The sequence below is a fragment of the Hemibagrus wyckioides genome, linkage group LG05 (genome assembly GCF_019097595.1).
Source record: "Hemibagrus wyckioides isolate EC202008001 linkage group LG05, SWU_Hwy_1.0, whole genome shotgun sequence".
Taxonomy (NCBI): Eukaryota; Metazoa; Chordata; class Actinopteri; order Siluriformes; family Bagridae; genus Hemibagrus; species Hemibagrus wyckioides.
The window spans coordinates 22,768,952-22,791,002 of NC_080714.1; the positions used below are offsets into that span (position 1 = coordinate 22,768,952).

The 22,051-nt window shown below is 40.5% G+C and overlaps 2 protein-coding genes across 6 annotated transcripts in view; one reads left to right on the plus strand and one right to left on the minus strand.

Annotated features, from left to right (window-relative positions):
• Nucleotides 1-8,006, minus strand: part of pip5k1bb (phosphatidylinositol-4-phosphate 5-kinase, type I, beta b) — a 54,731-nt gene extending 46,725 nt beyond the window's left edge. For 3 of the 5 annotated variants that reach the window (XM_058389917.1, XM_058389921.1, XM_058389918.1), the window contains exon 1: nt 7,764-8,006. The gene's annotated coding sequence lies outside the window, so the exon portion shown is untranslated. The remainder of the gene's footprint in view (nt 1-7,763) is intronic. The other 2 variants (XM_058389923.1, XM_058389920.1) reach the window with 2 other exon arrangements.
• Nucleotides 8,007-8,983: 977 nt separating this feature from the next.
• fxn (frataxin) lies at nt 8,984-20,808 on the plus strand. The gene is made up of 6 exons (XM_058390723.1): nt 8,984-9,182; nt 10,161-10,226; nt 10,513-10,598; nt 11,824-11,944; nt 18,901-18,998; nt 19,813-20,808. Exons 1-6 carry the CDS (start codon nt 9,057-9,059, stop codon nt 19,949-19,951), a joined length of 636 nt encoding a protein of 211 aa, XP_058246706.1. The 5' UTR covers nt 8,984-9,056; the 3' UTR covers nt 19,952-20,808.
• The last annotated feature ends 1,243 nt before the right edge of the window (nt 20,809-22,051 follow it).

The following is a 22,051-nucleotide window of genomic DNA, read 5'->3' on the forward strand; positions in this document are numbered from 1 at the left end:
CCAAGCTAGCTACGGCATCGGGCTTTACATGTTATATAAGATGTGGTGAAATGAGACTCACATGCTGGGAAATTTGATTATGGTGCTGATCCAGTAAATGAGGTGGAGACACTGAACAACGCACCCTGGCCCGTCAGGATACAAATAAGTCTCACCAATAGTCAAATCTAATCAAACACGTGACATGTCTTCACCTCAAGTGACGCAACAGATTAACAATCAAAAATAATTAAACCAAGGTGCTTCAAGGATGACCAAAAAACGCCATTGAGGCTATTAAATATGAATTATTAATAGGATTTTTTTATTAGGATTGTACCACAATGTATGTAAACCAGAAATGGTGATATTTTTATTATAGCTCTACAAAGATTGTTTCACGAGAAAAAAAAATGTGGCAGCAGCACAATGAAAAACCTCACGAAGATGCAGGTCAAGAGCTTCAGTTAAGGTTCACAAACCTGAGGAAAAACGTGATCTCAGTGACTTCGACTGAGACAAACTGGTTTGAGTATTTCCTGAGATCGTGCATATAACAGTTTTTAGTAGAATTTACACAGAATGGTGAGAAAAACCAAAAACTTCCAATGAGAAGCAGTTCTGCAGGTAGGATTGCCTCGGTGATGAGAGAATGGCCAGACTGGTTTGAGCTGACAGGAAGGCTATGGTAGCTCAAATAACCACTCTTTACAACTGTATTAAGCTGAAAAGCATCTCAGAACACACAAGAGGTTCACCCAAATGAGGATGAGGTTCCCTTCTGAGCCTGGTTCCTCTCATGGTTTCTTCCTCATGTCATCTCAGGGAGTTTTTCCTCACCACCGTCGCCTCAGGCTTGCTCATTAGGGATAAATAGTAACTTAACATTAATCTAACCCCCCCCCCCCACCCTTGAGGTGAATCAGCTCCAACAGCAGAAGATCTCATCTTATCAGTAAAGAACATGAATCTGAGGCTATGGGATCACCAAAACTGGACTGCTGAAGACTGGAGAAAGCCCGGTTTGGATGAACCTGTGCCTGCTCCAGGAAGATTTTCTGACAAAAAGTCATTCCAGTTTGTTCAGCTCAAACCATGAGGAAAAACATCAACCAAAAAAAAAACAAAAAAACCCACTGATTGTTTCGAAAGATCATTTCCTGTTTCTTTCAGGAAGACTTAATGACAACAACGGTTTTGACAACACCAATAATTTGGCCGTATTGTTTTTGACTTACGCCTAATGAAGGAATGTCGCCGTGTTTCTGCGTGCTTCAAAACCAGCCTCAGTTAAAGGTGGAGCTCAGCTAGAACGAGGAATCGAGCTAAATGAATTAGATAAGATGATTAAAATTCACGCAGTGTCTCTTTTCTTTTGAAATCGTACAGAAAACTATTTCCTCTTCAAAGTTATCACAGAAATGTTTTCAGTCACGCGACTGTCAGCACTTATTACTTAGGTGGAACTTATGACACTGTAACACATTAGCCAGCATATGCCTATAAAAAGATTTATATTTAAACGCTGACTGTGCCAACATATGACACTCAGATAGGTGTGGCTGTATATGAGGGTAAAATATGAAAACGTCTGGTGCTGTTGGAGGCTTGGAAAGAGCCTGATTTGCATCCATCGCTTTCCAAGTCAAAAAGCCACGCTAACCTTTGGCTCCATGGTTACGTGACACACGCCGGAAACCCATAAAAGGTCCAACGTAGAGTCTTGACTTGTCACACACCTTTTTTTAACCAGTGCTGAGCTGAGATCCCTTGCTCCATAGCCTTCATAGCACAGACGTTCAGCTCGTTCGCTCATGAATTAACCGAATGAAGCGAAGCTTATGATCTCAGCTTTGCATAAAGTGTCACAAACCTGTCCTGCCGAACTCAACTCATTGTCTACTGTCTTATACTAATCTTCTAAGCTAATAGCTCACAATGTGAACATGACACCTCAACAACCCCTTAAGCAACATACGGCATTCTCTAAAACAGACATTTCTCATATATATGCATGTCATAGCGCATTTAAACACCAATCACGATATAGTCCGGCATGAAAAAGCGAACTGGGAGGAAAATGTGTGTTCACTGGAAAATCTAAGCACTTTCCAATTTGCTTTCACCCATTCACATTAGACCAACAGAGCAAACACCAGATTTGCATGAAATGTGGCCTCCACCCATTTGTGAATTTTGTGAGGAAGTGAAACCTGCCATGTTTTTTATCAGAAAGGTCCAACACATGGAATTTGCGCCTGTTTCGTTGCGTTCAGCACTGAGACAGTCAGGGCTTTAAGAATTCAGTATTTCTGTTATTACCTAGCCTACTAGGGAGCAATAAATTCATAGAAAAGTTTCACAAAAAATCCATAATGGTTAGTTTTTTTGTTTTTTTTTATAGAAATGTTTCTATCTTCTATTTCTGCTCTTTTGTGCTTTTTCATCAGCTTCTAAAATTTGAAGCCGTTTATCTTCAACCAATAAAATTCTGTGTTAGGTTATCCAACAGAGCGAAAAACAAACGTCTCATACTGAAAGCCGACAAGAGACCTGACTGATTTTATGTCAGACTTGTGGCCACAAAATAATTCATTCGTTTATACTGATTGAAAATATCTGATTACCAGTTTGCTGGTAGAAACAGAAGGCCAGTGTTACTGGGAAAAAGGGTTATTAAAAGATATTTCTAAGGCTGCTGATTATACAAGCACCATACACCAATCAGGCATAACATTATGACCACTATCAGGTGAAGTGAATAACGCTGATTATCTCCTCATCATGGCACCTGTTAGTGGGTGGGATATATTAGGCAGCAAGTGAACATTTTATCCTCAAAGTTGATGTGTTAGAAGCAGGAAAAATGGGCAAGTGTAAGGATTTGAGCGAGTTTGACAAGGGCCAAATTGTGATGGCTAGACGACTGGATCAGAGCATCTCCAAAACTGCAGCTCTTGTGGTGTGTTCCTGGTCTGCAGTGGTCAGTATCTATCAAAAGTGATCCAATGAAGGAACAGTGGTGAACCAGCGACAGGGTCATGGGCGGCCAAGGTTCACTGATGCACGTGGGGAGTGAAGGCTGGCCCGTGTGATCTGATCCAACAGACGAGCTACTGTTGCTCAAACTGCTGAAGACGTTAATGCTGGTTCTGATAGAAAGGGGTCAGAATACACAGTGCATGATGGGTCAGGGTCAAAAACCTTATATATGTTTCTATTAAAATATTTGTGCTGTGTTTATTGATTTTGGTGCTAATTTTTTTCTGTTGCTGCAATAGCTTCACAGTTTCTGAGAAAAGTCAGTGATTGCCTGCAACTCTGATGTCACACAGGGACATTTTTCGCTCAGTTACGGGAATTTTTAATAATAGAAAAGTCCTCAAACATCTCACACATAAGAAATGACTATCAGGTTTCACAGTTAGCTCTTAAAAAAAAAACAAAAGAGCAAGATCATCTTTTCTCACTCACCATTTTCCAGTGACGTTCAATATCAGATTAAAGGGGAAATCCAATATAGGGTAGTGGAGACAGGAAATGTTTGACTTAAAAATTCAGAATACAATGCAGCTAAGCGATACACCGAGCGACAGCAGAGAACTGGCTCGGCTAGTTAGCAATCTACGAGATGATAAGCGTGATAGTGTCGATGGTGAAATTAGCATGAAATTCAATGCTCTGGAAGCTGATGAGAAGATGAGAGAGATCGACTAAAAGATTAAAGCGCTGCTGCATCACTCTCTTTTGGCTGAGATGTATTCCCACTGTTCCCACGTATCTAAAGTGCATTGTGGGCTAGGTTTAGTTTGGATATTTCATTTTGTTAAGGTCAGATCTTTCCCTTAATTCTCCAAAGAATGCGTACAGAACATCTGTATCTCATGCAGAACATCTGTAACGCAGTACTCATTGTGGCAATAAGATAAAGTGATGATAATCTTCCAGCACTGTATTTCATCCCGAAGCTGCTTTCTTTTATATATGAAGATCCAAAAGATATTAATATCCCTATTTTGATATTTTACACAATATCAAAGATCACTGGCTGTGTGTGTGTGTGTGTGTGGGTGTGTGTGTACACTCAAGTGTGTGTGTGTGTGTGTGTGTGTGTACACTCAAGTGTGTGTGTGCATGTGTGTGTGTGGGTGTGTGTGTGTACACTCAAGTGTGTGTGTGCATGTGTGTGTGTGTACACTCAAGTGTGTGTGTGTACACTCAAGTGTGTATGCGTGTGGATGTGTGCGTGTGTGTACACGAAGATGTGTGTGTGTGCATATGTGAATGTGTGTGTATGTGTAGATGAGTGTGTTTGTGCATATGTGAATTTGTGTGTGTATGTATGTACACTTAAGTGCTTAAGTGTGTGTGCATGTGTGTGTAAGTATAGATGTGTGTGTGTACACTCAAGTGTGTGTGCATGTGTGTGTAAGTGTAGATGTGTGTGTGTGTGTGCGTGTGTGTGTAAGTGTAGGTGTAGGTGTAGGTGTATGTGTGCATCCGTGAATGTGTGTGTGTGTACACTCAAGTGTGAGTGCATGCGTGCATGTGCGTGTATGCTCATGTGTGTGTATGCCCGTGTGTGTATGTGTGTGTGTGAGCGTGCTGCAATAGGAAGACAGTTAAGAAATTTCACACTGTAACAGAAGTGTACAGGGTAGGCAGCCTTTACTGATTCTGCACACCCCTTTTCTCTGTGCTTCCTTGAAGAGAATTCTGAAGGACAAAAATGTCGGAGGAATCTGATTTGAGAGTGTGTTTAGAGCGTGTGTTTTCAGTCTGCCAAACACTCTCCATCTGCCTTAGCGACCCCAAGAAGGTCAGCTCACTTTTTACAAACGCGTGAGTCAGCATTCACTTTGCTCTTATGACAGTGCTTCATCATGCACTTTTTTTTGTCATAACACTTTAGAATATCTAAAGCACTTTTTCCCCTGAACAGCTTTTGAAGGCGGCTTCTGCATCTGGGAAAATGTCACAGCCGGTAGCCTAATGCGCTGGGAGAATAAACAGCCTCGCCGAGTCGCTGTGAGATGAGTTCCTCCTAAACATTGTCCGGGGGAATCAAACAAAAACCTGAGCATAAACACATGAAGAATGCTCAGGACTCACTCAAACAGATCGTCTTCCTCTGATTGTGTACGACAATCATGTGATCAAACCTCCTGGTACAAAGTCAGTGTAATGATGCAGTCACACAGCATGGGTCACGTGGCACCAAAGAACCTTTTGCAACACGATGTGGATGATAAACACAGGACAATATAATTATATAATCAAATGACCTTGAGAACAAAACACTAGTCTACACGTGATAACGAGATATCTTTCAAGCTCCACAAGCAAACCCAGCTCTTTAAAAGACTCTGTTGCATACACTGTCAGAGAAAAGGTAAATTATGCATCCCTAGCCTCCTTAAGGTCCAGGGATTCCCAGGGGTCTGTGAGGCATCACCTCAGGAGCCTTGATTTCATTATTTAGTTACAGTTGGGAAAATCTCAGCCCACTATTATTATTATTATCATTACATATGTATTATTAAGCTCTTTTTGGTTATTAATGGTTACGACTGCTCATTTCTCAGTGAATAGGTTTAATCCAAACCTCGGTAACTTGTGAGCTGTAGGCTTTAATAATATCAACTGGAATCTGTGTGAATGGAACCTTTAGCAATTAAAAAGCAAGATAGTAATGTAAACATTCAAGCCATTGATTGAGCTAATATGTGAATACTCAGACTATGTTCACTCTCAGAGATAAAGGGTACATTTTTTGTGGTATCGATCTGTTTCAGAAACATTTCCAATCCAGTCCACATTATTTATTCATTTCGATCTTTGCTCCCCTTTATCTTCATTTCCGTAAAGCCAGGTCATCAATATTCTTTATTACCTGTCTCAGGTATGTGTTTGGACCGAACCCGAAGGAAACTGCTGACTGGCACCTCAGCGTGTCTGCTCGCGCGTACATGTTTCCATGGCAACCGACCCTTGTGGCCCCGTTACATAATCACTTCTATTCATACTTCCATACTAGATACCTGATACTATTATAAAATAGTGGTTACTAGTATCTAGACTTATTACGTATGTATACTATTCAGGACATACAACTTCTGAGCAGCATTACAATACAGACATGTTTCCATGGCAACCAACCCTCGTCCCCTATTACATGATACACTATATTGCCAAAAGTTTTGGGATGCCAGCCTTTACATGCACATGGATGTGGATATGGAGTTGGCCCATCTATTGCAGCTATAACAGCTTCAACTCTTCTGGGAAGGCTTTCCACAAGGTTTAAGAGTGTGTTTATGGGAATTTTTGACCATTCCTCTAGAAGTGCATTTGTGAGGTCAGGCACTGATGTTGGCTCACAGTCTCCGCTCTAATTCATCCCAAAGTTGTTCTATCAGGTTGAGGTCAGGACTCTGTGCAGGCCAGTCAAGTTCCTCCACAGAAAACTCTCTCATCCATGTCTTTATGGACCTTGCTTCGTGCACTGGTGTGCAGTCATATTGGAACAGGAAGCGGTCATCCCCAAACTGTTCCCACAAAGCATGAAATTGTCCAAAATGTCTTGGTATGCTTAAATTCCTTTCACTGGAACTAAAGGGGCCAAGTCCCCTGAAAAACAACACCTGAACTCAAAGATTTGTAGGGGTGTCCCAAAAAGTTTGGCAATATAGTGTAACTTCTTCTAATACTTCAATACTAGATAGTTACTACTCATATTAAATGATCACCACTACTGTTATTTATGTATGCTATTCAGGACCTAAGAACTTTATGATAAAAATCATAGTAGACGTAGTAAAGGTTAGTGCACAAACTACGTTTCCAAAGAAACAAAAGAGATTTTTACCCCCCAAAAAAGTCTCTATCATTTGTTTGGCAAGCAAAGTGTTTCTGTGGTTGTCGTAGGTGAAATCTGAGGCTGTACAGTGCACTCACTCACACCCTGGTGTACTCTTAATATGCTAAATTGTTCTGACAAAAGCCGAGGATGAACCTCTGTAGGGTTTCACCACCGTAAGCCTCAGAAGCAGTTTGTTTGCACAGAAGGACGTTTGTCTGAAATTTCCTGTTTTTCTGGAATTTTTGTGCTCTTCGCTTAACTTTTTCATGTAAACGTAGAAATGTATGACTGGGGAAAAAATCAAAACAATCAAGAAGATTTTTTTCAGTATTAATAACAACGGAAACATGATTCCAATCTTACACATCATACACTGTTTATTATTATTATTAGTAGTAGTGTGTATATTAGTATTAGTAGTAATATGTATGTAATATAAATATTAGTAATGTATACAAGTATATTAATAATATGACCATATACACATATGAACATTTTGTGCTCTTCGCTTAACTTTTTCCATGTGAATGTAGAAATGTATTACTGGGGAAAAAAATGAATTTTTTCAGTATTAATAAAAATGGAAATGTGATACTAATCTCACACATCACACACTATTTATTGTTATTATTGTTATTATTATTATTAGTAGTAGTAGTGGTGGTGGTGGTGGTATTATTATTATTAGTAGTGTGTATATTAATATGTAATATATATATTAGTAACATATGCATATGTACATGAATAATATGAACATATACACATACACAGAAATCTTCCAGGATTTCGTCGTCAGTAGAAATGCGACACATTTGCTGTAACTACAGGATTTCCAGTATAACTTACAGCCTTCACCTTGGACAGGTGTGTTAGAGCTTTTCCCAGCGATCTCGTCAAAAGAAATCATGTGTTAAATTCTTACTTGGATGTTTGAGTGTCTTGTCGTGATGGTGTCGCAGTCTCTGTGCACGTCTGATTGATAATCCACAGAAATCCAGCTGGACCAGAGCGCGCGCACGCAGCAGCAGCAGCAGCCTGGTTTCTCCTCCACTGTGTATGAGAGGTGTGTGTTGAGATGCGTGTGTGTGTGTGTTTCAGAGGGAGTGCACAGTCCCTCTGAAACACACCGCCTCCTGTACAGCCGAAACCACAGTCCTGAGAGACGCTTTCCAAGTTCTTGCATGTTCATTAACGATGCACATGTCCAGCTCTGTAACCTCACAGCGCTCTCTACAGGAGACAGAGGCTCGCAGCCCGTGCACTGCGCAGATATGGTTATGCGCACGCGCAGTACATCTTTCAGTACAGAGGTTCCTGTGGAGAGACCTGGTCTAGACAGTTTAGTCATTCTAAATATAAACCTATCATTTTATCCACCACAAACCTGATCCAGCTCACAAAAAGGATTTGAGAACTAACTAAAAAACAGGATCAGACGATCTGGTGGGTTAGGAGCACAGAAAACTGGTGTAGGATAGCAGCTCTCCAGGACAGTATAGTTCAGGACCACTGCCATGGCAGAAAATGTGGGCAAATCATATTTAAATATTAATTAGTTTCTCAATTTTATACTGTTTTTTAGCACAGCCTTTCTACTCTTTCAATGAAAACATATTTGTCTGGAAAACTCCCTTTCTTTCTTTCTTTCTTTCTTTCTTTCTTTCTTTCTTTCTCTCTCTCTCTCTCTCTCTCTCTCTCTCTCTCTCCAATAAAACATGGCATGTTGATTGCATTGAATGGACTAGTATAATCTCAGTGACTCTTATTTTGAAAATCGGTCATTTCTGTCACCCAAATAAAATGTGTATTAATATCTATTAGCATTTTCCTGACCTTCTTAATTAATTATTTATTGTGTAATAATATTTCTTATTTTTGACTTTTTTTTGACTTATTTTTTATTTTAAAGACTAGAATATTATTTTGTTTCTTTCCTGTCTGTCTGCCTCTTTGTCTATCTATCTATCTATCTATCTATCTATCTATCTATCTATCTATCTATCTATCTATCTATCTGTCTGTCTGTCTGTCTATCTATCTAGTAAGATACAACGTGTAATTGTGTCGCATTAAATTACAAAATAAAATTAATAAAATAATTGTTTTTTTAGGATGACTCTTATTTTGTAGGCCGCTCGACTGACAGATGTTTCCGGTTTCTGGTCGCTCTCGACGGACCATGCGCGCGCGAATCTGCAGGGCTACATAGTAGAATATGTCAAGGTTAACAAATAAACCTTATCGTTTGTGTCTGTCTTTCCTGAAGAGCCGGTGGAGATGTCCGCAGCGTGTGTCCAGATCATCTTCACTCGCCTCTGGGGTGAGGACAGAAGAATTAAAGGTGAGTTGAGAAGTAAAGGTGTTTGTTGGAGTCCGTGTGTGGACGAGGAGGATGATCTCACATCAGATAACGTGCGCGAGACTGAAGCGTTCCTTCAGATATGCGGAAAATGTCAGAAAACGACAGGTTTGTACAAAAGATATGTTTTTTTTTCAAGCTGTTAACTCGTGATGTGCCTGATTAGAGCTTGGGCGACACGCTGAGTTAACAGTTCATTAGTTACACCTGCCAGTTTCAACTGGTCAGTTTATTAGATACACCCAGGTGCACCTAATGCATGTTACTGTAGTGTACATGTCCTGGTCCTGGAGAAACCCCTGACCTACACATCTGTTTGTGTTTCCACTTCTCCCAAGACAACCTGAACAGCTCTTATTGTTTTTGATTCAGGTGAGTAGGGAAACCAAAACAATGTGCAGGACATGGGGTTCTCCAGGGCCATACCACTGTATCAGTGGAACTGCTAAGTCTTTCAAGTCAAGTCACGTGGGTTTAATAGAAATAGCCTTTATCTGTCACATATATACTGGACTGCTGATCGGACAGTTGTGAGTTTTAATCGCAGGTCCACCAAGCTGCCACTGCTGTTGTTTAAACTGTAAGTCGCTCTGGATAATGTAAATGTATGTAGTCTTGTGTGGAAAAGCTTGTGCAGTGATTACGTCTAAATCCTTGACCGTTCTCTTGTACTATTAAGTGGCAGAGCTATAAAGTGACAAATGGGCAGTGGCAGCTGTTTAGACGCTTTCATTAGGCCAGATGTCTGTTATGAGGAAGCTTTGCATTGGGATTTCTGCATTTTCATTGCAGAAGTATTTATTGTTGTGAAGTCTGGTGGTGGTGATACCACAGATGCTCCGGAACCTTCTACCAGATGGCAGGGTAGTGAGAAGTCGATGAGAGGAGAAGGAAGGGTCGTCCACAATGCTGGTGTCTCTCGCACGTGGAGCTAATTTGTTTGTTTTTTTTCTATTACAGGCGAGATGCGGATCATTTTATAGTACTAACTCAGCAAGTCCAGCTGCTTCATGGGCCACCAGAGCTGTAAGAGTCACTTTCATGTATTAATGAAGCTATATTAAATGAATATCTAAATAAAGTCTTGGATATGAAAAGCGAGTCCGGCTTTATTGTAGCCGTCTCCATCATGTGCTGCAGTTGTATAGTGATGCGTGTACAGAGTGCCTGAGTTAATAAGATTAACATATTTTTCTTTAATTATTATAGATGATAATAACTGTGTTATAAAACTTGGTAGTCTGTATAGATGAACATGTGAGAGCGTTTTTTTTGTAAAATCTGAAATGCACTGCATCTCTTATTATTTTAGTGGACAGATGTTGCACATGGACATGTGCAAAGAAGAGGACTTTACTTGACCATTCCCCTCGCAGAAGAAAACGCACTTCAGTCCAAGTAAATCAAGTTTTTGTTTTTTATATACAGTTCTCTATGCACATGTACACCGATCAGACACAACCCTTTTTGGTCCCCCTTTTGCTGCCAAAACAGCCCTGACCCGTCCTGCACTGTGTATTCTGACACCTTTCTATCAGAACCAGCATTAACTTCTTCAGGAATCTGAGCAACAGTAGCTCGTCTGTTGGATCGGATCACACGGACCAGCCTTCACTCCCCACGTACATCAGTGAGCCTTGGCCATCCATGACCCTGTTGCCGGTTCACCACTGTTCCTTCCTTTGGTCCACTTTTGATAGATACTGACCACTGCAGACTGGGAACACCCCACAAGAGCTGCAGTTTCGGAGATGCTCTGATCCAGTTGTCTAGCCATCACAATATGGTCCTCATCAAACTCGCTCAAATCCTTACACTTACCCATTTTTCCTGCTTCTAACACATCAACTTTGAGGACAAAATATTCACTTGCTGCCTAATATATCCCACCCACTAACAGGTGCCATGATGAGGAGAACATCAGTGTTATTCAATTCACCTGTAAGTGCTCATAATGTTATGCCTGATCGGTGTATTTCTGCATGGGAAAGTTAAGTACAGATCACATACTTCATTATCTGGCCATTGTAGTATGGCTGCCCCTCCACTCTGACCCCAACTTCCTCAGCTGCTAAGAAAAGAATTCCACTTTGCTGTAATGTATATGTGGCGATAATAGCGTGCCCTCAGTTCTTAATGGTCATTCAGCCACAAGAGCTTTAGGGAGATCAGGTGCTGATTTTGGGTGAGGAGGTCAGTCAGTGTTCCAGTTCATCCTGAAGGTGTTCAGCGGGGTTCAGTCGGGGCTCAAACCATGTCTTCATTTAGCTCACTTTGTACACACTTTGTTGTGCTGGAGCTAGAGGATTAAAACTCTTTTACCAGAGTGACCTGGCCAAGAAGGCAGCAAAAGACACAAGGAGTTGTAAATACACAATGACAATAAATATGACATAAAAATAAATACATAGTTATATAAAATCTAGTATCACAGAAACAACCTCCAACATGGATATATTTATTTAAGTGTCATAGTTTCAACCAACAAAGTGATTCTGTAAATCGCTCCATGTTGATGAGGCAGTAAAACCTTTTTTTTCTCAGCTTGGATGAGAAGATGAATAAAACTTTGAACGAAGATGTTTTACAGAAATAATGGATGACAAATTGCTGTCTCTGGCAGGGAGCTGACCGAAGGCGTCTACGAGAAGCTGGCCGATGAGACGCTGGATGCACTAGCGGAATATTTCGAGGACCTCACTGATGAGAACTTCACTGCGCCCGATTATGACGTGGTGTTTTCTGTAAGTAAACAAAAAGAAATCCTGCTACATGAATAAGGAACTGCTTTTTGTTCTTGACATGATGCAGTTCATCTAAATGTCCACTAGGCGCCGCTGTTCATTCATGAATCTAATTCTAGCGACCTGGTCTATCAGTGCTCTGCTACATGGCATATTTTTTTTCCTCTATCTTATCTTCATCACACTTTTCATACATGAAAGGAAGTGCAGCTTCAGGGTGTACTTCCTTTGGGACTTGCTAAAGGGCAGTGGCCACGTTTAGATCTCCAGCTACAGGCTCACATCTGGCAGCCTAATATACTTTTATGAGATGTTTTTTTTATTATTATTCATAAATTTATTTTAATAATTAATTCTGTGATTGAAAGCAGCTCAGTTGGTGGTAACATTTTGTATTAAATATTGAAAAGATATAGAAATATATTAATTAATAATTAGATAGATAGATAGATAGATAGATAGATAGATAGATAGATAGATAGATAGATAGATAAAAAATAATTGCTAAAAATGTTTTTTTTAAGTTGTCATTTTTTTTAGCTGTTAAACAAAAAAATTAGGAAGCTCTGTTATTATTTATTTATTTATTTATTTATTTATTTATTTTTATATTTTTGTTGCCCGTTCCTAACCTTGACACTGACAGTTTATTTAAAAGAACTAATCCCTATATTTTTAAACATGCACTTCTGTGCATTTCATATCTACTAAAGCTGTATACTGTACAGTATAAGCAAAGCCCTTAGGTATGCAATGTTAAAATTGGTATTTTGGCGGCATCATGCGAGTACCGTGATGCAGAAACCCGGATGGTGTGTCCAAGTATCCGATCATCCGGGTTGACCACGACACCGAACACACACATTTCCATACTGCAGTTTTTTCTAGTTTATAAATTCATACTCATGATTGTGCTGGTTGCACAGAGATATACATTCGTTTCTACTCGCTATGGATTTTTGATCCATGTCAGTCAGAGCTGCTCAGCAGGTGGTGTGTAAAACCAGGTCAGAATCCAGGGCATCTGAGGAGAACCACAACTTTACTGACCCACTAACAGACTGCTGAGATGATGAAGTGATGAGGCAGGCCATGATTGGGGCAAGACACAAAAAAATGTAAAAATAAATATATAGAAATAAAAAATTATATATGTTAAAAAAATTGTTCAACAAATTATAAAAAAAAGATTAGGAAGTATATAAGATTAGAAGTATATATATTTATAAGCAATAAGTATATATTAAAATTATCATATTTATATATATATATATATATATATATATATATATATATATATATATATATATATATATATATATATATATATATATATATAGTAGTATATATTCCTGCCCTCTAAAACCATTCCAATTTCTCATGTGGAAAAATTAATTTCCCACCCCTGTGATAGGCCGATTAGGGTTGCCAGATTAGGCGACACCCTCCAGTATTTGCTATTTTTGATTACTTTGACTTGAGCTGGTTATTGTGATCTATCTGAATTGATGCAGGATTTCTGCTGGAAAGACACATCAGACAAGACATGACCTCATGTATTGCATACATTTCTTTTCTGGTACCAAATGGTTAGTGATTCGGTTTCAGTTGAAATCATTATTAAAAGGCAAGGGGAATTAATCTACTTTAATGCATTGACCCAAAAACCAGGGGCTTTAAAAGGAAGAAAATCTGGAACTTTGTGGCTGGTTTTCAACTGAGTTTGTTCTAAAATTCCGTATAAGGCAAGAATTTTCCATGTTGTTACGTCTGTACTTTGTGTCAAAACAAAAAGTTAAGAACAAGGCATTAAAATTGTATGCTGGCATTTTTAAAAATATTTTCTTATAGTGAAAGTGGAGGGTTAAGGGGTATGTGGGTGTGGGGGAGAGAGAGAGTTAAAGAAAGAGAGTGTGTGTGAGAGAGAGAAAGAAAGAGTGTGTGTGTGAGAGAGAGAGAGAGAGAGAGAGAGAGAGAGAGAGAGAGAGAGAAGAGTGAAAGTATGTTATAGAGAGAAAGAGAGAGTGTGTGAGAGAGAGAGAGAGAGAGAGAAAGAGTGAGTGTGTGTGTGTGAGAGAGAAAGAGTGTGTGAGATTAAGAGAAAGAGAGAGAGAGTGTGTGTGTGTGTGTATGTGTGTGAGAGAGAAAGAAAGAAAGAAAGAAAGAAAGAAAGAAAGAGTGTGTGTGTATATTAGAGAGAGAGTGTGTGTGTGTATGAGAGAGTGTGTGTGTATGAGAGAAAGAATGTGTGTGTGTGTGTGAGAGAGAGAGAGAGAGAGAGAGAGAGAAGAGTGAAAGTATGTTAGAGAAAAAGAGAGAGCGTGTGTGAGAGAGAGAGAAAGACTGAGTGTGTGTGTGTGAGAGAGAAAGAGTGTGAGATTAAGAGAAAGAGAGAAAGAGTGTGTGTGTGTGTGTCTGAGAGAGAGAGAAAGAAAGAAAGAGTGTGTGTATATTAGAGAGAGAGTGTGTGTGTGTATGAGAGTGTGTGTGTAAGAGAGAGAGAGTGTGTGTGTATGAGAGAAAGAATGTATGTGTGTGTGTGAGAGAGAGAGAGAGAGAGAGAGTGAAAGTATGTTAGAGAAAAAGAGAGAACGTGTGTGAGAGTGAGAGAGAAAGAGAAAGACTGTATGTGTGTGTGTGTGTGTGTGTGAGAGAGAGAAAGAGTGAGTGTGTGTGTGTGAGAGAGAGAAAGAAAGAAAGAAAGAAAGAGTGTGTGTGTCTATGAGAGTGTGTGTGTGTGTGAGAGAGAGAGTGTGTGTGTGTATGAGAGAAAAAATGTGTGTGTGAGAGAGAGAAAGAAAGAATGTGTGTGTATGAGTGTGTGTGTATGAGAGAGAGAGTGTGTGTGTGAGAGAGAAAGAGTGTGTGTGTGTGTGTGTAAGAGAGGAAGAAAGTGTGTGTGTGTGTATTTGTGTGTGTGTGTGTGTGTGTATAAGAGAGGAAGAAAGTGTGTGTGTGTGTATTTGTGTGTGTGTGTGTGTGTGTGTGTAAGAGAGGAAGAAAGTGTGTGTGTGTATTTGTGTGTGTGTGTGTGTATAAGAGAGGAAGAAAGTGTGTGTGTGTGTATTTGTGTGTGTGTGTGTGTGTGTATAAGAGAGGAAGAAAGTGTGTGTGTGTGTATTTGTGTGTGTGTGTATAAGAGAGTGCAAGTGACCCTTTTAAGAGAAGGTTTATGACAAACAGGATGTTTCTGTTAGCCCTTCTGCGGTAATGCACGTCTCCTGCAGGATTTATGAAGGGACAGTGTTGAAGAATGCTCTGTGTCAGGTTTTGTAGTAGCTGCAGCTCAGTAGATACCCACAGTCCAGATGTTATTCTCCACTGCTGCCTACCATCATTTAAAACCTGCTTGTTGCATCTAGTTGGAGCTTCAGTCTCGTGTCTCATTTAAATCTCATTTTCAGTCACACAACATTTCCAAAGCGGATGTCTTAATTATCTCTGTAGCAACACGTTGAGAACATTTTCCTTCTCCTCGCTCAGTTCAAGGCCCGAAATATTGAAAGGAGCCTTTCGTTTCTGTGCCGTTTTTGGGCTCATAAGCCTAGCCTAACACATAGCCTAGTGTTAATGTGATATCAGGACATATCCAGTGTCACGTCAAGCACATATAGTGTCTGTCAGCTCCGTCTCCTGACTGACAGCGGCTATCAGGAAGATTCATCAGCTTTTCCCTGACACTTTAAAAGGCGGTGCACCTGTGGGGTTGTCCATCCAGAGACAGAAATACTGTACATGTGAGCAAAATTCAACACCTTCACCACTGGCTAGGAGGAAATAAAGCCCTTAGCCTTGTGTGGAAACCATAAGATGACATATTTTAATACACCTTATGAATAAATATTATAGGTTTGATTTTAATCTACACAATTCTGACCGCTAGCTTTTACACCACATCATTGTAGAATTCTTCAGTCTAATTGGTCTGGTTCATTTGCTATAACAGCGGCTGCGGCAGTCGTTCACACTGCGACGCAAATCACAGGTTTATATTAACACGCTCGTTCAGACGTGATCGCGTTGCTAGCATAACGGCTCATTCACGTGGACTTGTTTGATGGATCATCTGAATGATCCAAGGCGTACATCATCTGCATGTTGTGTCAGTCGGTATGGTAGAGAATGAGAGGCTGTTGAGGAAACATCTGTATAACGTAAGCGATGACAGGAACTAATTTGTCTCATGGACATTCAGCAAGATTAAACTATAAACAGGTAAAAAGGTTAATAAGGCAGTCATTAATACTGTTACTGAGGTATAAGTGGAATAAAACACTTCAGGATCTGGTAACACACCACACCACCCTAGTGTAACATGGCTCCTTACTTAATTTATAAGAAGCTTCTTTCTGATCGCACCTCAGGACTCCTGTATGAAACAAGCCTATTATGTTTAAAATGAATGAAATCCTGCACAGCAGTCAAGACTCTCCCCCGCTGAAAAGCTGAAGGTATCAGGACAGCTTCTAGAGTCCTATGGGTGATACCACTTAGGAACCATGAGGATGGATTTGGACTGCAGTTGTGCTCCAGTGGCTTTGGACAACAATTGCTTTAGGACTGTAATGGCCACAAAACATATATTTTTTATTCCACTCATGTGTCCGTGAGTGAAACTTTCCTGCTTGCACAAATAGAAGGTAAATGATTTATATTCTCACTCTCCGGTGTCACCCAGGTGAGGATGAGTTTCCTTTTGAGTCCGGTTCCTCTCAAGATTTCTTCCTTATATTGGCTCAGAGTTTTTCCCTCAGCACCGTCACCTATTGCACAACCATTAGGGATAAATACATTTATAATGTATATCCTGAATGTTCATATTGCTGTAAAGCTGCTTTGTGACGTTTGTAAATAAACTAGAATGGCAATGGACTTGCAACACACATGACTTAAGGCAAATATATTGTTCACATTTGTAATTTTGTTTAACTAGCTATAACAAATATATTAAAATAGGGTCTCTTATTGCAGAACTAACAGAACAACAGAGAAGTCAGATAGAATTTTTTCCCAAAATTAATAAACGTCATGAAATTCATACTCAGTGTGAGTGTCACCTTCATGACTGCGAAAGCTAGACCATATTGCTAAATTTGACCGAGATGATGAATTGAAGCAGACCAAGAGCTGAACCTTGAGGGATACCTTGAGTGTCAGGAGCAGAGTAAGATTTATTCCACCCGGTGGAGCTACAGCGAGACCTGCCGGGGAGATACGAAGCAAGCCAAACAAGCTGTGTGACTAGGTGTACTCCTAACACATTCCTGCTCGCACCTTGGTTTATTTCAGCGGCTAGTGGAAGCGTGATGTGCGCAGGGAATGCTGACAGGTTGATTGGTCGTTCACACCCTCTGTCCTCCCTCCTTCTCCTGCAGATAAATGTCAGAGAGGGAGTCTCCTGTCAGCTCTCCTGTGGAGGAGTGAGATTCTGCACTCACTTCCTCAACACCCCGTCATAACCAACACATACTGCAGTTCTCTATATAGCGCATAAATGTTCCATGCAATATGAAAGGCGCTAGATCCTCTATTGCCTCGCGTCATGTCGCCTGTAGGAGGATGACTTGATAACGCTGTCAGTTTTTAAATCATACGATCCGACAGCTGCTGTCTGAGCCAGTGGTGAAGCGTGTTCCTGTTTCAGCAGCTCTCTCTTTCTCTTTGTCCAAGTCTCAGCAGGAGAACATCAATCTATCCGTTTTCTGTACTGGTTATCCTATAAGGGGTCACAGGGAACCTGGGGTCTATCCCAGGGGACTTGAGAAATGAGGCACGCCGCCGTTAATGAGGCGCCAAGACATCTGTAGGGCACACACACAGGCTTTTACAAGATGGACAGTTTAGAGATGCCAGTCAGATGGACTGGGGGAGGAAACTGGAGGAACCCAAGGTCCCAAAGAGGAGAACATACAAAATCCACACACACAAGGCATACTAAGCCACTGTTCAGGAGATGATGTCTGAATATAAGCACTTATATTCACATAAACACATTTTCCTTGGCTGTTGCATGGCACTAACCGGAAATGACCTCCTCTGTGATTCCTGAAATTCATTCACCTCATTCATTGAATTTCCACCTCAAGGATATGAGAAGATGAATAAATTCTCCTTTTCCCAGAGAAAACTGTTCTAATCAAGTCTCTCCACAGGCGTGTAATGGAAATGTGTTCGTCAGGAATCCATAAAGTGATCCGTGCCACATGATTGGCCGGGGTTGAAAGAGATGGCCTGAAGGTACACGAGCAATGAGGTTAAAAGAAATGTAATAGAGGCTCATTTCAGTTTGCCTTTTTGTGTTGTGTTTTGTAAAGGAAAAATGATTATATGAGTAATACTGTAAGGTTGAAGTTCTTCTTTGTGCAGTTATCTGTATCTGGTTGGTGTTTTACAATCCATGACCTTCTCTCACATGACCTTTTATTTATTTATTTTTTAAATTAAATATAAACCCTATCTCTATGACCCAGAGGTAAAAATGTCAGCATGATGTGTGAGTTCTGGCCCTGACAGTTCCTCATCCTCAGCTACATCACTTCAATACTATCATTATTAGTAATATTTGTGTTTCAATCTCCCCACTATATTTTCTAATGAATTTTCTTGGTTTTGTAATTGGAGCCTTTACATGAATCCATGAAGCTTCATATCAGACCACGTGCTTATACACAGCATAGAAATAGAAACATATCATTTTAAATAAATACGTGATTCTCAGTCCTGGTGCACGACTCTAATCTCTCATTGACGCCATGTGAACCTTCTTGGGAAGTTTTCTCGGGACCATAAGAAACTAGGCTAAACTAGTGACCGATGAAACAATTCATATCAGAATTGCTAATAATAACAACTGAAAAACAGGAGCTTACTATGTAAATGCTCTCATCGGGCACGTGTTAACATACGGACATGAAGAGTCATAACCCATATCTTCATCATCTTTCTGTTCTCCACAGAGTGGTGTCCTGACTGTGAAAGTAGGAGGTGACCATGGCACTTACGTCATCAACAAACAGACGCCTAACAAACAGATTTGGCTCTCCTCTCCTATAAGGCCAGCATCTCTTCCTTTTTATTATTTTCTGTGCAAAGCTCATGCTGTTTCTCTCTGTTCCAGATATGATCCTCAGCATTATATATTTACGTGCTTTATTTAATACGTTATCGTTTCGTCGTACCTTAACACATTTAATTAGAAATGTCTAATGATTACTATTACGGCATGTTGTGAAGCTTTCTGAAGGAGATTACGTGGTATTTTTTGGATTTTTAGTGTCAGATCTCTAATATTTAGAAGTAAAGGTGCAATGTTTCCAACATGGATGACGAGTCGCATTTTTTCATATTAGCCTCAACCGATAACAGGAGCTAACTTTCTTCTTAGTCTTTCCACAACATTACATATAACTATAAACGTATAAAAAGGATCAAAATGTTCCATTCTTTATTAAATAATTGGGCAGATTGCAGTGGTATAAGAGGAATAAAACAATTCGGAACATGCTGTTATTGAAACAATACACATCAGGCTGCGCTACACCACCCAGTCTCTGATTGTTTTCATGGAACAGCTGAGTGTTTGTTCCTTACCTCAAACAGGTCATTCAGTTCTTGGTGTTGAAGCAGGAACATTTAAAGGGTAAAAGTCTGAGTATGGGCCCGATTTGAGCACTTAAAGATTGTAAGATCAATCATACATCAGTAGCTTCAGAGTTTCAAGCCGGTGCTGGGATTAATACCAATGCTCAGTATGGATTTAGTGCAACTTTTTTGGAGAAATTATTCTACAAATCCCTATATGGGCATGTTCAGTCTTCTAGTGATGATTCTGCATTGATGTTTGTTTGTTTGTTTGTTTTGTTTCACAGTGGGCCGAAACGTTACGACTGGACCGGAGAGCGCTGGGTGTACACCCATGATGGCATGGCCTTGCATGATCTGCTGTCTAAAGAGTTTTCTGCCATTTTTCAGGCAAATATGGACCTGTCACATCTCCTACATTCCTGACGAGGATTAAAGGAACTACCAGAAAGGTGATCAGGAAGAGAGGTGTATAGAAAAGCACAGATGGACAGGGCTTCCTTGGGATCAGAATTATTTTGTCAAATCTCATACTCTGTGTCTTCTGAAGCAAGACCTCCTCCTTCTGCTTAATGCCATGAAGATTTACCTACTGTTCTGTTCGAATACAAAACCTGACACACGTGCCCCGAGCATCTGGCAGCACAGATCAGCTCTTAAAGTGCATTTATTACACCCGTCATTTAACTACCGAGGCCAAATCGCAGTTCACAGGTGGATTCATTCAGGACATATTCATTAAGTAATGGCTCTGTTGTAGCGATCAGTCTGTTTAAGCACCGCTTTCTATTCAAAACTCCGCTCGGTCATTACGGCGCAGGGGCGAGAGGGCTCTCACACTCTCTGCCAGCCAGTCTGGTTGGATTACATTTGGATTAAAATAAGGTCGCTTATGAACGGCGTACCCAACAATAAAAGGGACTTGAGGGCACTCTGTCATTTGTGGCTTTTAATTCAATGTCTGTAATTAAGAGATCTGGACCAGGAGACTGGACAGGGGAAGAGGGAGGGGATTGTTTCGGGGGAAAAAGCTGGAGGAGTGCTGATCAGAGCTGACTCTTCTGACTCTGAGATGCTTGTTCAGTACGTAGTGTCGAGCATTTAGGTATCAGTTTTTCGTAATTAAAGAATCAGTTCATCAATCAGCTAATAAATTCAAGGCGTGTACCAGACAATATGTATCCATGTTACATTTGACGCAGAGTCATCCTCATGTTTTTTTTATTATATGCAATTTTTGTTTCTTTGCACTGTTTCTGATAAATAAATTATAGACTTATTCATTCCTCTAATGTGTTGTTTTACTGCTTAATATGTTGCTGCCAAAACAGCTCCAGTCCACCGTGTCACTGACTCCACAAGCTCTCTGAAGGTGCCTTTTGGTATCTGGCACCAGGACGTCTGCAGCAGATCCTTTAAGTCCTGTAAGCTGCAAGGAGGAGATGCTGCAGATCAGATATTCCAGCACGTCACACAGATCCCCGATCGTTTTTTTTGGGGGGGAATTTAAACTCCAGGGCTCCACCTTGAACTCTGTCATGCCCCTGAACACCGTGTGCAGTGTAGCAGCGAGCATCATCCTGCTGAAAGAGTGCGTTATCGTGTTCAGGTAGGTTGCACATGTCAAAATGTCTGGACCCGGGGTTTCTGCCCAGATCATCACAATCCCTCCACCAGCTTGTCTTCTTCACACAGTGCATCCTGGTGTCATCACTTCCCTAAGTACACGCCGCACACATATTTGGCTTTCCATGTGATGTAAAAGAAACAAGGACTCATTGACCCAGGCATCCTTTAGTGGCCTTGTGCTTGGATGAGCCTTTGGCATCCGACAGCCTGTCATGTTCAGTTTGTGGTTTGTTCCTCCACTGACCACTGTCGGATTTAGAGATACTCTGACCCAGTCGTCTGGCCATAATGATTTGGCCCTTGTCAAAGTCACTCAGGTCTTCACACCTGCTGTTTCTCCCACAGTCAATATGTTGACTACAAAAAACGACTGTTCACTTACTGTCTAATACACAGTGGAATACCCTCCCTTATGAATGTCCGCATTAAGAATTGAAACTTTGCTCAGCATTTGAAGCATGTTCGGCATACGAACGAACCGAACCGACCGTCGATGATGTTCTTTTATTCTATTTTATGATGGTTTTTTCAGTCACCGAAAGCTGTACCAGCGTTGCCTTCGGCATGCATTCGAAAGCTTTGAGATTTTTCGCACGTTTTTTCGTTGTTAGATTGGTCGTGTTCTATGTTTAGCCTAAGCTTGGTGGCACGACTTCCTGTGAGAACCATTGACCCTTGGAAATTGGTCATATTGGTAATATTTATGGGTGGCTGGAACGGATTATCTGCATTTGCATTGTTTCTTATGGGAAAATTCATATTGCAACAGGAATTTTTCGCCTTAAGATCCAGCCTCCAGAACAAATTAAATTCGTATGCCGAGGTTCCACTGTATCCCAGACCTTGACTTAAACATTCTTCACTTCATCTGCAAGTGGTCATATCTTTCTTTCTTTC